A 15,859-nucleotide genomic window follows, 5' to 3' on the forward strand; every position below is an offset into this window, starting at 1 on the left:
GAATAGGCTCAGTAACCAGGCTGTTAGTGGTGGGTCATTAGGGAGCTGTGAGGGAAGACTGGACAAGTGTATGGATGGGGATGACAGGTGGAAACAGCCAGGTGTGTTTTGTACAGGGACTGCCACGTGTAGGCCTGATGGCTTCATGCACCAACCCTTGTGTTCTGATGTTGTTCTGTGTAGCATTGTTGATGGTGGTGTGTGTGTTGCAGGGTGTTTTACCTTGTGTTGTGTTGTGTTCTGTGTTGGTGACTTGGTGTGTGTTTCAGGGTGTGGTGGTGCAGGGTGGTGCAGTGATCATGTTGGTGACCTGGTGTGTGTTTCAGGGTGTGGTGGTGCAGGGTGGTGCAGTGTTCATGTTGGTGACCTGGTGTGTGTTTCAGGGTGTGGTGGTGCAGGGTGGTGCAGTGTTCATGTTGGTGACCTGGTGTGTGTTTCAGGGTGGGGTGAACAGCATGTCACCGCTGTCGGCGCTGAAGTCGTCGCTGAGTGGACTGGGCAACATGGGCCTGGGTGGCCTGGGCACTCCCTCCATCCTGGAGCGCCCCCTGGTGCCCCAGCTGCTGCCCCACCACTCAGACAAGCCCGGACCCCCCTCCCCTGTGCCACCCCACCACCTGGCGCAGCACATGGGGCCCCCCTCTCTCCCTGGCCAGCGGCGCCCCCCTCCCCGCCCCGCAGGTGGGCCCCACCAGCACAAGTAGCAGCAGCAGCATCACCTCCAGTGCCCCCGCCCTGCCCCAGGGCCCCCTGCCCCTCACCGTGCCCCCCTCCCAGGTCGGCGACCGCCCCTCCCGCCCCCGGAGCCCGCCGACCGCACCCCCTCCCCTCCCCCTCCCCTGCCGCCCTGCAAGCGCATCAGGCTGGAGAAGAGGCAGCTGGATGCCCCCACCTCCCTGCCAGACAAGAACAGCCACCCTGACCCTGCCAACGGAACCCCCGGGGCCGCCGCCGCTGCTGCCGCCGCCACCCCCACCCCCTCGGCCCCGCCCCCAGAGGACCTGACTCACCCTGTGCTCAAGGTAACACACACACACACACACACACACACACACACACACACACACACACACACACACACACACACACACACACACACACACACACACACACACACACACACACAGTCACGCCTGGCCTGTCACAGTCCTTTGTACAAATTCTCTTGCATTCAGTTATTCTTTTTGTTTTCTTTTCCTTCCTTCGCTTTTCTAGTTATTGATGTATTTCTCTATCCTCCTCCTCCTCCTCCTCCTCCTCCTCCTCCTCCTCCTCCTCCTCCTCCTCCTTAATCTCAGTTACTGGAAGGAAGAGAATTACCAGAAAGATTAAGATATTTTATACTCTCTCTCTCTCTCTCTCTCTCTCTCTCTCTCTCTCTCTCTCTCTCTCTCTCTCTCTCTCTCTCTCTCTCTCTCTCTCTCTCTCTCTCTCTCTCTCTCTCTCTCTCTCTCTCTCATGTATGTTTATCAATATTTTACATCTTTATTTTTATTTATGTTTTGCCTTAAGATTTGGCCAGGAAGATTAAGATATTAGTCTCTCTCTCTCTCTCTCTCTCTCTCTCTCTCTCTCTCTCTCTCTCTCTCTCTCTCTCTCTCTCTCTCTCTCTCTCTCTCTCTCTCTCTCTCTCTCTCTCTCATGTATGTTTATCAATATTTTACATCTTTATTTTTATTTATGTTTTGCCTTAAGATTTGGCCAGGAAGATTATGGGATTAGTCTCTCTCTCTCTCTCTCTCTCTCTCTCTCTCTCTCTCTCTCTCTCTCTCTCTCTCTCTCTCTCTCTCTCTCTCTCTCCCCCTTTCCTTTCCTTTCCTTTCCTTTCCTTTCCTTTCCTTTCCTTCTTTTCTTCCTTCTTTTCTACCTTCTTTGTTTTATTATATCATCCTCTTTCTGTTTCCCTATTATTATTATTATCAACCTCCTCTTCCTCTTCCTTTTCAAAACGCACGATCAAGATTTTTAAAATGCATTTGTTTTTCACACCTGCCCGTTTGTTTGTACGTTTGTGACTTATCTCTCTCTCTTTGCAGGTATGTGGTGTTTACGCCATTTGGAAAAGCTGTGGCTGTGGGTGAGATACTGTGTGTGTGTGTGTGTGTGTGTGTGTGTGTGTGTGTGTGTGTGTGTGAGGCTAGTGGTCCTATCCTGCATGTGTGTGTTTATTTTGTATTGTTCAGTAAAAAATAAAGAAGGAAGGAAGAAAGGAAGAAGAGAGAGGAAGAGGTGGAGGGAAAAGGGAGATAGGAAGAAATAAGGAAGAGAAGGAAAGATAGAAGAAGAATGAAGATAAAGAGGAACTAGAAACCAGAGAGAAAATAGGAGGAAAAGAGATGTTTAGAGAGAGAGAGAGAGAGAGAGAGAGAGAGAGAGAGAGAGAGAGAGAGAGAGAGGCCAATATTCTGAAATGCTTTGCTCTCTCACCATGACTGTTTTTCAAGGCCACAGAGATGAGTAGCCGGGTTCTCAAGAGTGCTTCTCCTGTTAATAATGCAGAAATCTTATTAATCTGTCACTAGAACTGTAAAAACACCCTTAAAAACCCACATCACTTATTGTTTCTCCTGTTAATAATGCAGAAATCTTATTAATCTGTCACTAGAACTAAAAACACCCTTAAAAACCCACATCACTTATTGTTTCTCCTGTTAATAATGCAGAAATGTTGTTAATCTGTCACTGGAACCGTAAAAACACCCTTGAAAACCCGTGTCACTTCAAGTAGAGCCTTTTGGAAGTAGTGGAGGTGTCATTGAAGTGTTGCAGAATAGAATAGAAAATAGAATAGAATAGAAAATTGAATAAAATAGAGATGGTAAAGGAGGAGGAGAAGGAAAGGACAAAGAAAAGAGAATATAGTAAAAGAGAAAGTAATAGAAGGAAGAAGAAATAAAGGAAGGTGCAGGAAAGGAAGGAGGAGCAGGTGATAGAAAAGAGGAGATAGAAAAGGGAAAAAGGAATAGGTAGGATGAAGTAAAAGAAAAAATAAAGAAGAAAGTAGGAAAAATCAAAGGAGAGAATCATGTAAAGGGAAAAAGAGAGAGTAAATAAAAACATGAAGGTGGAAGGAAAGAAGAAGAAGGAGGAGGAGTAGGAGGAGAAGAAAAGAAGATAGAATTAAGATCATTTTTTGTGTTTGTTTGTGTGTTCATGTGTATCTGGCATCTGAGCTTGTGACACACACACACACACACACACACACACACACACACACACACACACACACACACACACACACACACACACACACACACACACACACACACACACACACAGAATTAGTTGAAATGTTATAGGTTTGTGTATATTTCTCAACAGTGAACAGGAAATTTATAGATAAATACACATAGAGAAAAAAACATATTTGATAGAGAAAACAATTGCAAACACTAACATTATGAACATTTCCTCTCACAATCAACAATAAACATAAAATTCTGAAAAAAAATATATATATATCAAATGCATCTGTAAGGAAAAGATACAATTTTTCCTTTTCTGCATATCCGTGTCAAAGATTTAGCATTGTGTTTGTTCAGTATATTCAAATTAATCTGCATTTTATCATTTCATCATCTCATATCCTGTTGTATTTGTGTAGCCAGCTATATTTTAATCTCAGTATTGGAGGAGGGGCAGAGTAGGGAACAGTCTCATTGTGAAGGGATAGGGATGAACCAGTGTGTGCTGTGGGCTTTGCTGTGGGTCTGTGAGCCGGCTCTAGTCATCAAGGCCCACGTCACCTCGACTTCTAAAGCTGACCAAAAAAAAAAAAAAAAAAATTGCTGTGGGTGTGTGTGGCCAGCTGTGGCGTGCCTTAAGTTCCTGGGGTGTGGTAAGGTGACCCATGAGACTGTCCCTTTTCACCAGACTGACAGGACTAAGAGTGTGAATGACGTATGTGTGTGTGTGTGAGCGTGTGGTGTCTCGTCTGGGCTGCCCTGCGTGGGATGTGGCTTAGGGCATAAAGAAAGGAAGATAAAAGTCTCAGTGTTTATGTGGAACTGTACCTGTGTGAGTGTGTGTGTGTGTTTGTGTGTTATCCTTATCCCCGCTCAGCTGCCTTCATGATCCCACAAGTTAGGTTCCTCAGTGCCTCTCCCCCTTTACCCCAGCCCATCCCAGTGTTGTGTCCCTTGTGGCTCTTTGTGCTGCCTGGCCTTGTTTACATTAGCAGTGACACAGCACAACACATTGGCTTTCACTGCAGATTTCACTGCTGGAGTACACTGCCTGCTGATTGGGTGGATTAGTGAGGGAGGGAGAGAAGAAGAGAGTGAATGAGTGAGGCTTGTGTAATGCTGGGTGGTGTTAAGAGAGAGAGAGAGAGAGAGAGAGAGAGAGAGAGAGAGAGAGAGAGAGAGAGAGAGAGAGAGAGAGAGAGAGAGAGGTGCGTGTGTGTATAATAATGAAAAATAATGACAGTTTTGTAGAAATAGAAATAGCAGAGAGAGAGTGATGATAATGAGAATAATGACTGTTTTTTTTTTTTTTAGTGACAAATAGCAGATAGTGGGAGAGAGAGAAACTACATTTCATTCTGGATAACAATAATAATAATAGATATTTTCAAGTCATTTATATAAAGTTTGGTATTTTTTGCATGGTGACTGAGGCTAGAAAGAGAGAGAGAGAGAGAGAGAGAGAGAGAGAGAGAGAGAGAGAGAGAGAGAGAGAGAGAGAGAGAGAGAGAGAGAGAAAACAGACATCCTTTTCATTATAAAAACAAAGGATGAAATGTCAAGTAATTAGTATATTTAATGCATTAAGAATTCCCAGATACATTTTTAATTACAAGAGTGAGAAATTAAACATATTGAATCAGAGAGAGAGAGAGAGAGAGAGAGAGAGAGAGAGAGAGAGAGAGAGAGAGAGAGAGAGAGAGAGAGATTTAAACCCAGCCACTCTCTACCCAGACATGCATTTTATAAGCGTAAAAGATAAACATTAAAAAAGATAAACATTAAATAACTAACATTGAGACGGTGTAGGTTTGCCAGTCACTGGGAGAGAGAGGAGCGCACACACACCACACACACACACACACACACACACACACACACACACACACACACACACACACACACACACACACACACACACACACACTCTTAATACACTAACCAGCAAAGAGTGAGTCTAGCATTACCAGTCACCAGTACAGGCATGAGAGAGAGAGAGAGAGAGAGAGAGAGAGAGAGAGAGAGAGAGAGAGAGAGAGAGAGAGAGAGAGAGAGAGAGAGAGAGAGAGAGAGAGAGAGAGAGAGAATCAGCATAACATCAAAGTCACTGGTAAGGAAACAAACACAGCATTCCCTCACAGTGCCGCTCAGTGCCACCCTCACCCCTGCTCGTATCATATGCTTAAGGGCTGCCAGACAAGCCGTGGTGCCTGACTGGGTGATGGCGGCACACTGGGTTCTTGTAGTGTTCCTTGTGAAATTTTAAGACTTATGGCACCACTTGGCACTGCTGGGGGCTGGTGGTACATGTAGTCTTGCCCCCACAGGTGATACAGGGTGCTAGGACTGATGCTTGTGTTTTGGTCTGTCTGTGTGTGAGAGGGTCTGTCTAGCTGTCTGTCTGTGTGAGAGGGTCTTTCTAGCTGTCTGTCTGTGTGAGAGAGGCTCTGTCTAGCTGTCTGTGTGTGTGTGAGGGTCTGTCTAGCTGTCTGTCTGTGTGAGAGAGGGTCTGTCTAGCTGTCTGTGTGTGAGAGGGTCTTTCTAGCTGTCTGTCTGTTTGTGAGGGTCGGTCTAGCTGTCTGTCCTGTGTGTGAGGGTCTGTCTAGCTGTCTGTGTGTGTGAGAGGGTCTGTCTAGCTGTCTGTCTGTGTGAGAGGGTCGGTCTAGCTGTCTGTCTTTAAAGTGACTCAAAATTACCTTAACATTTCATTTCCTTGACTAACTTCAGCTGTTTCTATTTTTATTCTTCTTTCTGGTTAGCTTATCTTTTAGTAGCTCCAGCCTTAGTGTTTGTTTTCATTGCTGTCTTGTAAATACCTCCTCTTTGATTAGTCCTTGCAGTGTTTGTTTTCATTGTTGTCTTGTCAGTATCTCTACTAACTTCAGTATTGTTTGTTGTTGTCATCTTGTCTCTATCTCCTCTCTATATAATTTCCCCTCTTTTATTAATCCCTACAGTGTTTTGTTATTGTCACTACCTCTTTTATTAACCTAGTGGTGTTCAGTAATGTTCAATTTTCATCACTGCCTGGCCGCCTCTACCACTAATGTTTGGCCTTGTCTTGTCATCTTGGCCCTGTCTTGTCACCACCTCCTCTCCCTCTCGCTGTAGCATTCCTATTTAATTTTTATAGTCCTGTTTAATTTTTATGCATCCTCTCCTTGCTTTGAATCTTATCGCTGTTTTGTCACTTCCTCTGAATCTTACTGCCTGTCTTTGCATCCTCTCTGTGAATCTTATCGCTGTTTTGTCACTTCCTCTGAATCTTACTGCCTGTCTTTGCATCCTCTCTTACTTTGAATCTTATTGCTCTGTCTTGTCACTTCCTCCTCTTACTGTGAATCTTACTGTCTTGCCATCTCCTCCTCCCCCACAAATTAAAGGATCGTCGTTTAATTTTTATGGCTCTACATCCCACAACATCCTCCTATTTTAATTTCTATGCCCTATTTTGTCACCGCCTCCTCTTACTCTCTTATCATTGTCTTGTTACCTCCCTCTCTGTCACTAACTAAGGCATTTCCATTTAATTTTTATTCCATTTTATTGCTACAGACCTATTTTAACTTCTATTCCTTGTTTTTTTCTCACCACTTGGCCTTTTATATAACCATTAGCATTTAATTTTTACAGCTGTTTTCCCACCTCCTGTGATGTTCTGCCTTTCAGCACCTCATCCAACATTTACAGCTTTACACGCCACTATTTCCCCTCTCCAATCCCCGCACTGGCTTCTAATTTCCCTCACCGCAAGTGGCAGCAAAAATATCATGAATTACTGGCAGTGTTAGGGAAAAAAGTGATTCGAGGAACACACCACAGCTTGCATTGAACAGTTAGCACGCATCTGCCATGATCCCCCAAATGCTCAAAGTATATTCACAGTCACTTTTCCGCGTCTAGCATGCAGTGGCGGGCGCTGGCAGGGTGTGTATAGACGGCGGTGTGGCTTATCATGCTTTTGCTGCAGTATTGGGTGCCTTTTAATAGGGGAAGTGTACTGAGAGTGTTATAGAGAGTGGTGAGGGTTGGTGGGACTGAAGGTAGAGCAGTGGTAATTTATCATGCTTAGATTCTGGTGCTTTGGTTCCTTGTGTTAGAGGTGATGAGTCATTCAGCTCCTTTCCACTAGGAGCTGATGGGAATAAGAGTGTGTACGTGTGTGTGTGTCTTGTCTGGCCTGCCCTGTGTGGGATTGCCAGCTTGGTATAGAGGTAGGGTTAAGGGCTTTCCTGCCTCTCTCTGCCTTCTCATGCCATCTTCACTGCCAATCTTAATAGACGCTGAATGTAATTGAAGTAACTTACGACGCCGCATTTCATTGAAGGTTTATCAAGTACTGGCCAGGATTGAGTGTGTGAGATGGTGTGTTCATGATTCTGTTGTCTGACAGGCTGCAGTGGGAGGTTATTGGGGTTTTTCAAGGGTGTTTTCCTGGTTCTATAGTTTTAACAGGCTGCAGTGGAAGTTATTGGGGTTTTCAAGATACCAGGAATAGTTCAACACGAGAACTACACAAAGAATGAGAGAGAGAGAGAGAGAGAGAGAGAGAGAGAGAGAGAGAGAGAGAGAGAGACGAGAGAGAGAGAGAGAGAGAGAGAGAGAGTGCCACACGAACAAGACATCGAAACACCACTAACCCTACTTACAATAGCATCTTAATCTCCCCCCACCCACACACACACACACACACACACACACACACCCCCACACACCCCCACACACACACACACACACACACACACACACACACACACACACACACACACACACACACACACACACACACACACACACGTTTAGCCAGGTTTATCCACAGTAGAGATGTTTGCCTCCCTTTGTGTCAAGTATTAGCAACCCAAAGACCTTGTTGTGGGATTGAGAGTGGTCTTAGTCTTATTGAGGTCCTGTGTGTCGCAGTTTGGACTTCGGTGTTACGTGTGTGTGTGTGTGTGTGTGTGTGTGTTTTCAGTAGATTAGGATTCTGTTAGTGCAGAGTTATATTGGTCGTGTTGTGTGTGTGTGTGTGTTTGGGAGGTGTCTGGCTTAGGGGAGAAAAATGATAAAAGAGAAAAGAAGGAAGGAAAGAAAAAGGAATTGATAAGTAGAAAAAATGTGCATGTGTGTGTGTGTGTGTATGTGTGTGGTGTCTGGCTTAGGGGACAAAAAGTATATATAAAAAAGAGGAAAGAAGGAGGGAAACTAAAAAGAAATTGATAAGTAACGAAAGAATGTGTGTGTGTGTGTGTGTGTGTGTGTGTGTGTGTGTGTGTGTGTGTGTGTGTGTGTGTGTGATTACCTAGTAGTAATTTACAGTGGTTGTGTGGTCCCATCTCCACATCTACACTTGCCCAGTTTTTCCTTGAAGTTGTGCACACTTATTGCCAATACTATCTCCTCACTAAGCTTGTTCAAACTTCTATATTTCTCTGTAGGTAATTATTTCTTTATATTACTCAAGCATCTTTTTCTTAGTCTTTTGCCGTGTGCTTGTGTATATTTGGTATTTCCTTCTTCTCTCAGCAGCAGTTTCTCATTTTTCAATTTCTTCCACAATTCCACAGTTTATATATCAGTATTAAGTCTCTTTCTCTTTGTTCCAGTGTTGGCAGGTTCGTTTCCTTTAACCTGCCTTCATATGTTAGTTCTTACAGTTTAGAAACCATCTTTGCTGCCATTCTTTGTGTCTTTTCTATTCTTTTCACACATGTTCCTTATGGGGATGCCACACTGATTCACCATATTCCTGCTTTGGTCTGTTCATGGTGGTAATAATCTTTCTCATCATGTCTTTATCCATGTAGTGAAATGCCGTTCCAATATTTCTCACCATTCTACGTGTAGCTCTGAAAATCTTTTCTACATGCCTCTCCGACTGTTGACTATCTTGTATTGTCACTCCTAGATCTTTCTCTTCTTCATTTCTGATTTTATATGTTCAATTTGGTCTCCTTTTCACTTTCTTCCACTTCCTTTACATGATATTTTTTTCACATTAAATTCCACTTCCTATTTCTTGCTCCACTCAAAGATTTTATTCATATCCTCTTGTAGAATTTCAGTCTTTGTAACTTTGCGTTGTCCGTAAACAAACTTATGTAACTGTGTGTGTGTGTGTGTGTGTGTGTGTGTGTGTGTGTGTGTGTGTGTGTGTGTGGCTAGGCTAAGGTGACAAAAATGAGTAAAAAAAAAGAAAAGAAAGGAAAGAAGAAGGAAAATGATGAATAAGGAAAGAAGGAAATAAAAAAAAATATAAATAAAGAAGGGAGAGAAAATAATAAATAGATAAAGAAAATAAATAAAAATTCCCACTTATAATGGTGAAATGAAATAGGTTAGGTTAGTTTCCAAAGTGTTTTCATAACTTATAAAACAGTTCAAGTCATAGGAAGGAGACAGTAGAGACTGGCCAGTGGAAGGAAGGCGTGAAGGTACTAGTCAATCAACTCTTGCACTAGTGAGGTGGACAGGGCCAAGTTTACCAGTGAAGGAGTGAGGGTACTGGTCAACTATTGCACTGGTGAGGTGGACATGGCAGAGTTTACCAGTGGAGTGAGGGTTCTGGTCAACTCTTGCACTGGTGAGGTGGACACAATATGCTTCACATCATACAAGAAACTAGTGAGATCTTGCGGCAAAAAAAACAATGAATTTGAGTAACGTTGAAGTTGGCATTACTGGTGATGATGGTGATGATTGTGTTGGGGAAAGAATGCAGCTACGTCTTGATGTAAAAATAGTGTAGATTATAGTAGAGGTGATATGAAGATAGTGATAGTGACTGATGGTGGACAACAGTAAAGAGACTCAAGATTGTGATAAAGTGAAGGGAAGATGATGGGTACAAATAATAGAGGCAATGATGATGACGATAATGATGATGATGATGATGATGATGGTGGTGGTGGTGGTGGTGGTGTTGGGGAAACAGTGAAGAAACTCAAGATTGTAGAGAGAGAGAGAGAGAGAGAGAGAGAGAGAGAGAGAGACACACACACACACACACACACACACACACACACACACACACACACACACACACACACACACACACACACACACACACACACACACACACACACACACACACACACACACACGAAAAAAAAGAGCTGAGAAACTTGTGGGAAAGAAGTAAAGAGGATGTGTGGGGGGTAAGGATTGGGGGTGATGGGGAATGGGGGAGGGAGGGGAGGGGGGGGAGTTTGAGCTAAGATTTACCCCATTGAGACAAGATTAACCAAGTCACGGGATGAAAAGATTAGACCGTGACTTTAAGTTTTGGTCAGGTGGTGGAGGGGAATGTGGGGGGTTGGGGTGCTGAGTAGTGTGTTGGGGGGGGGTTGTTGCGCAGTGACCTTTCCAGCATTGTTTGTCGTGTGTTTGTTTTGGTTTTATAAAGAGACAGGAAGGAATTGTTTTTGAGTGGTGAGTGAGAGGGATGGACTCAGTGATCAGGCTGGTGGTGAGTCAATAGAGAGCTTTGACAGACTGGACGAGTGTATGGATGGGGATGATGGGTGGAAACAGGCAGGTGTGTTTTGTACAGGGACTGCCACGTGTAGGCCTCATGGCTTCCTGCACCAACCCTTGTGTTCTTGTGTACTACTACTGCTACTACTACTACTACTACACAGGCAGACATGGTTCATACAGAGAGTCACGTGTAGGCCTGATGGCTTCCTGCATCGACCCTTGTGTTGTATTCTTGTAGTAGTAGTAGTAGTAGTAGTGGTGGTGGTGGTGGTGGTGGTCAGTCATGCAAGGAGTAGAAATAAATTGGTCTTTTCTGTGCTGTGGTCATCTGTAATCCTCTCTCTCTCTCTCTCTCTCTCTCTCTCTCTCTCTCTCTCTCTCTCTCTCTCTCTCTCTCTCTCTCTCTCTCTCTCTCTCTCTCTCTCTCTCTCTCTCTCTCTCTCTCTCTCTCTCTCTCTCTCTCTCTCTCTCTCTCTCTCTCCAGTCAGTCATCCATTTGTTTGTTTCCTTGTGATTTTTGTTTTATTTCTGTTTTACAAAGAATGTTTATTTTTGGTGTATTTTTGTGTTCGATTCTTTCTCTTTGAATCAGTCAGTCAGTCAGTCAGTCTTTATTTATTTTCCTTTTCCAGTTTTTCCTCTTCATATTTTCTTTCTTGCTTTTGAATTCAGTTGGTCAGTCAGTCAGTCAGCCAGCCAGTCCATCAGTCCATCAGTCAGTCAGTCAGTCAGTCAGTCAGCCAGTCCATCAGTCAGTCAGTCAGTCAGTCAGCCAGCCAGCCAGTCCATCAGTCAGTCAGTCAGTCAGTCAGCCAGTCCATCTGTCAGTCAGTCAGTCAGTCAGTCAGCCAGTCAACCAGTCACCCAGCCAGCCAGTCAGTCAGCCAGTCAGCCAGCCAGTCAGCCAGTCTCAATTATGTATGAAGGAATGATTCTTAGTTTTGCTTTTGCCAATACAAGACATATGATGTGTGTGTGTGTGTGTGTGTGTGTTCTAGGAAGCCCTCATCCCTAGGGTTTGATGTGTAGCATGTCCGTAGTGCATTTTTGCTGCCCATCATATCTCTATTACAGTCCTTAGTCGATGTTCTCTTGTCTCTTTTTAATGTGTGAATTTATACATGTGCTTTAATTTTGTGGTTTTAAAGTGAAAGGTGGTTGTGAAGATTTTAATGGTCATTGTAACTTCGACTGAAAAAGAAAGTTATTATTTATTAAGCTGAAAAGTATGTGGTCTGTGAAACTATCTATCTGTCTGTCTGTTTGTGTATTTGTCTGTTTGTCTGTCTGTCTGTGTGTGATGGTTTTCTTTATCAATCTCTCTCTTTCTCTCATTTTGCTGTTTTCTTCATTTCTTGTCTTTTGTTAATGTGTGTGTATCGTCTTTGTCTTTCTGTCTTTGGTATGTTAATCTAGTCTCTCTATCTCTTTATCATGTTTTATTCTTCATTTCTTTATTTGTTTTCTTTTTTCTTGTTTCTTTATTGTGATGTGTGTTCTGTCTTTGTCATGTCTTAGTACTTCTCTCTCTCTCTCTCTCTCTCTCTCTCTCTCTCTCTCTCTCTCTCTCTCTCTCTCTCTCTCTCTCTCTCTCTCTCTCTCTCTCTCTCTCTCTCTCTCTCTCTCATGTTTTGTCTTATTTCTCCCTCTCTATCACATCTTATTTTATTTCTCCCTCTCTTTATCACATTTTGCTTTGTTTATCTATCGTCTTGTTTCTCCTCATCACATTTTTCCTTGATTCTCCCTCACTGTCTATCACCTCTCCCCATGTTTCTCCCTCTCTCACCTTGTATCACCCTCCCTCCCTCATCTCAAATCCACATCACATCCCTCTAACTCTCCTCTGTGTCACTCACCTGTGCATCCCTGGTCGATAAAAGTCTATAAAGCTGACTGGCTGACTGACTGGCTGGCTGGGTGACTGGTTGACTGGCAGGGTGACTGGCTGATTTGCTGATTGGCTGGCTGGTTGACTGACTGGCTGGCTGAATGGATGACTGACTGACTGACTGACTGACTGACTGACTGACTGACTGACTGACTGACTGACTGACTGACTGACTTTGTTCTATATTCATGCAAGGCTGTGCTCATAGTGTAACAAAAGAGGCTGGAAAAAAAGGTCTTCAGATTAAATAGTGCTATTGGAAAGGCTGAGGAAAGGCCCCTTAACATGCCAGTACTCAAAACAGTGCTGTCTGAAAGGCTGAGAAAAGGCCCTTCAATATACCAGTGCCCCTAACAGTGCTGTCAAAAAGGCTGAGAAAAGGCCCCTCAATATGCCAACCACTAAAAATAAAGTTAAAAAGCTGGAAAAAAAAAGGCTTTCAAAATATGCAGCTTCCTTAAGAGTGCTGTCAAAAAAGGGTAACAAAAAAAAGGCCTACAGATGGAAAAAAAAAGGCCTGGAGATGAGGAAAAAAGCCTGGAAATGGGAAAAAAAGTCTTGGAGATAGGGAAAAAAGGCTTACGTTTAGTAAAAAAGACTTGGATATTAGGAAAAGGCCTAGAGATGGGAAAAAAGCCACACAAATGGAAATAAAAGGCCTGGAGATAGGAGAAAAGGCTTACAAATAGGAAAAAATACTTGAATATTGGGGAAAAATCAATGGAGAAAAGGCCTGGAGATGGGAAAAAATACTAGTGATGGAAATAAAAGGCCAAGAGATATGGAAAAAAAAGGCCTGAAAGTAGGGAAAAAAGAGGCTCAGATGGAAAAAGAGCCTGTAGATGGGGAAAAAGGCTTGACGGAAAGGCCTGAAGATACGGAAATAGGCTCACTGGTGGAAATTAAAGGTTTTCAGATAGGAAAAATAGGTAAACATGGAAAAACCTGGAGATAAGCAAAAAAGACCCACAAACAGAAAAAAAAGGTCTAGATACCAGGAAAAAAGACCTAAATATGGGAAAAAAGGCCTAGAGATGAAAAAAAAGGCCTATAGGAGATGGGAAAAAGACCTGGAATTACAGAAAAGGCGCACAGATTAAGGAAACAAACCCTACACTAGAAAAAGGCCTGGAATGGGGAAAAAAGGCCTACAAATAAAAAAAAAGTCTTATAATACATCAGTTCCCAAAAAGTAAAAATTATCATCAAAATATCTAAACCTTTTCTCTCCTCTCGTTATCAAAATATCTTTAAATTTTTTCTCTCCTCTCATTCGCTGCCAGAAACACACGATTGTGGTGATGGTGAAGAGGTGATGGTGATGACAGTAGGTGTGGTGGGGAGAAGTGGTGGTGATGGTTGTGGTGCTGAGAGGTGAAGGTGGCAGTTGTGGTGATGGTAGAGGATTAATAATGTTTTTATTGGTGATAGTAAGAAGTGATTGTGATGTATGTCTGTGGTGATGGTGATGCGTTTGGTGGTAGCGATTGAGACAGAGGTAACAGAATTAGTCTTCCACTCGTAGTCATTCATCATTTAGAAGGGAGAATGTATGGGTGTCCATAAACCTTCTCTCCTTCACATACACTGCCAGAAACATATTATCAGTTAAAAGTGAGAATGTACATGTCATTGTCCATAAATCTTCTATCCTTCACATTCACTGCCAAAAGCACATCAGTTAAAAGTGAGGGTGTCATAAAAGTGAGGATGTCATTGTCCATAAAGCTTCTCTCCTTTTGACATTCATTGCCGGAAGCACATCATCAATTAGAAGTGAGGATGTACATGTTCATTGTCCACAAACCTTCCTTCCTTCACATTCACTGCCAGAAACAAGAAGGCCACATTTACACCAAACCAACTGATTTCATTCAGTTCATGGAGAATCATTTGACTGGAGTCATTTTGAGTCAGCACTTCCCACTGAGTCAAATTGTCAGAATCAGCAGGCAGTAGTGTGAAGGCTGCCTCGATGAGTGTGGATGTAGACACTCGCTGGGATGGTGGTGTTGCTGTGGCTGAGGTGGTGCAGGTGCAGTCATCAAACAAGTACTAGTGCAGGAATTTAATACCAGGAGACGTGAATTTGGGAACATTGGACATTTATTCCCAGATTTGGTAAACAGTCCAAAGATTTAAAATGAACACAACAATTGAAAATGTTTGAGGAGTTGCCTGCATCCAGCTGTCAGTGCACAGGATGACAAGGGTCATGTTTCAGCATGTCTCTGGCACTGAATTGAGTGGGCCATCCCAACACATGATGGGCACTCCTTGGCACGGCGGCCGTGACTCACGGAATGTGTGCCCGTGTGAATCACTGACTGAATCACCACAATTGGAACTGACTCAGTTCGCTCGGTGTAAACGGTTACCGTACATTGAGGTTAGTGTGTCCAATCAAGGCAGATCATGAATTGTGTTGATTCTTGATGAAATTAATCGATTCAGTTTGCTTGCTGTAAACGCAGCCCAAGTCTTTCCTTCATAATCCTTCATGTAAGAATGTGCAATAAGTGTTTCTAAACCTTCTTTCCTTTTCATTCATTGCCACAAACATAGAGGCTTTCCTTCTTTCTTTATCATTCATCATTTACAAGTAACAATGTATGATAAGTGTCTGGAAGCCTCTCCCTCCCTCCCTCCCTCCCTCCCACCCAACACCAGAAAGTCTTCCCTTCATCAGTTATAGGTGAGGACATGACAACTCAGACCTCCCGCACTAACCCCTCCATCCTGTTTGACACCACGGTAACATTGTCATTGTCATTATCACCACCACCATCATCGTTATTTTTCCTGCCACGTTACATTCAATCTTGTCATGCTCACACACACACACACACACACACACACACACACACACACACACACACACACACACACACACACACACACACACACACACACACACACACACACACACAGATAGATAGCTAGATATTCATTGTATACATGGCACTAATACAACTTGTTCTCTGTATAGTATAATTTCCATGTCAGTAACAATTTAAAGCATCTGTAATCAAACAAACAAACAAACAAGCAAACAAACAATCCTTGTGCTAAGAACTCAGAAATTAATCCCCCAAAAAACCAGTGAATAACAAAAAACAAATCTAACTTATTCACTGACTGACACTAACAGGTCTCAACATGTTACAGTCAAGCTTATGGTGAAGGCCTGAGTGTGTGTGTGTGTGTGTGTGTGTGTGTGTGTGTGTGTGTGTGTGTGTGTGTGTGTGTGTGTGTTTTACTAAAGTGTTATGGCCTTGTCTGTTATAGTGAGAAAATGAGTAACGAA

General features: G+C 43.2%; 2 protein-coding genes across 4 annotated transcripts in view; both read left to right on the forward strand.

The window, feature by feature from the left end:
• Positions 1-712, forward strand: part of LOC135095615 (longitudinals lacking protein-like) — a 35,678-nt gene extending 34,966 nt beyond the window's left edge. For all 3 annotated transcript variants that reach the window (XM_063996552.1, XM_063996554.1, XM_063996553.1), the window contains one exon: positions 441-712. In XM_063996552.1, the coding sequence (XP_063852622.1) occupies positions 441-704 (264 nt within the window). In that variant the 3' untranslated portion in view covers positions 705-712. The remainder of the gene's footprint in view (positions 1-440) is intronic.
• The window catches only part of LOC135095694 (protein PRRC2A-like), a gene marked incomplete at its 5' end in the record, with an annotated part of 63,414 nt that continues 48,259 nt past the window's right edge, over positions 705-15,859 (forward strand). Inside the window, one exon of the mRNA XM_063996706.1 lies at positions 705-1,022. Coding sequence (XP_063852776.1) covers positions 705-1,022 — 318 coding nt within the window. The remainder of the gene's footprint in view (positions 1,023-15,859) is intronic.

This window comes from Scylla paramamosain, unplaced genomic scaffold (genome assembly GCF_035594125.1).
Source record: "Scylla paramamosain isolate STU-SP2022 unplaced genomic scaffold, ASM3559412v1 Contig1, whole genome shotgun sequence".
Lineage (NCBI taxonomy): Eukaryota > Metazoa > Arthropoda > Malacostraca > Decapoda > Portunidae > Scylla > Scylla paramamosain.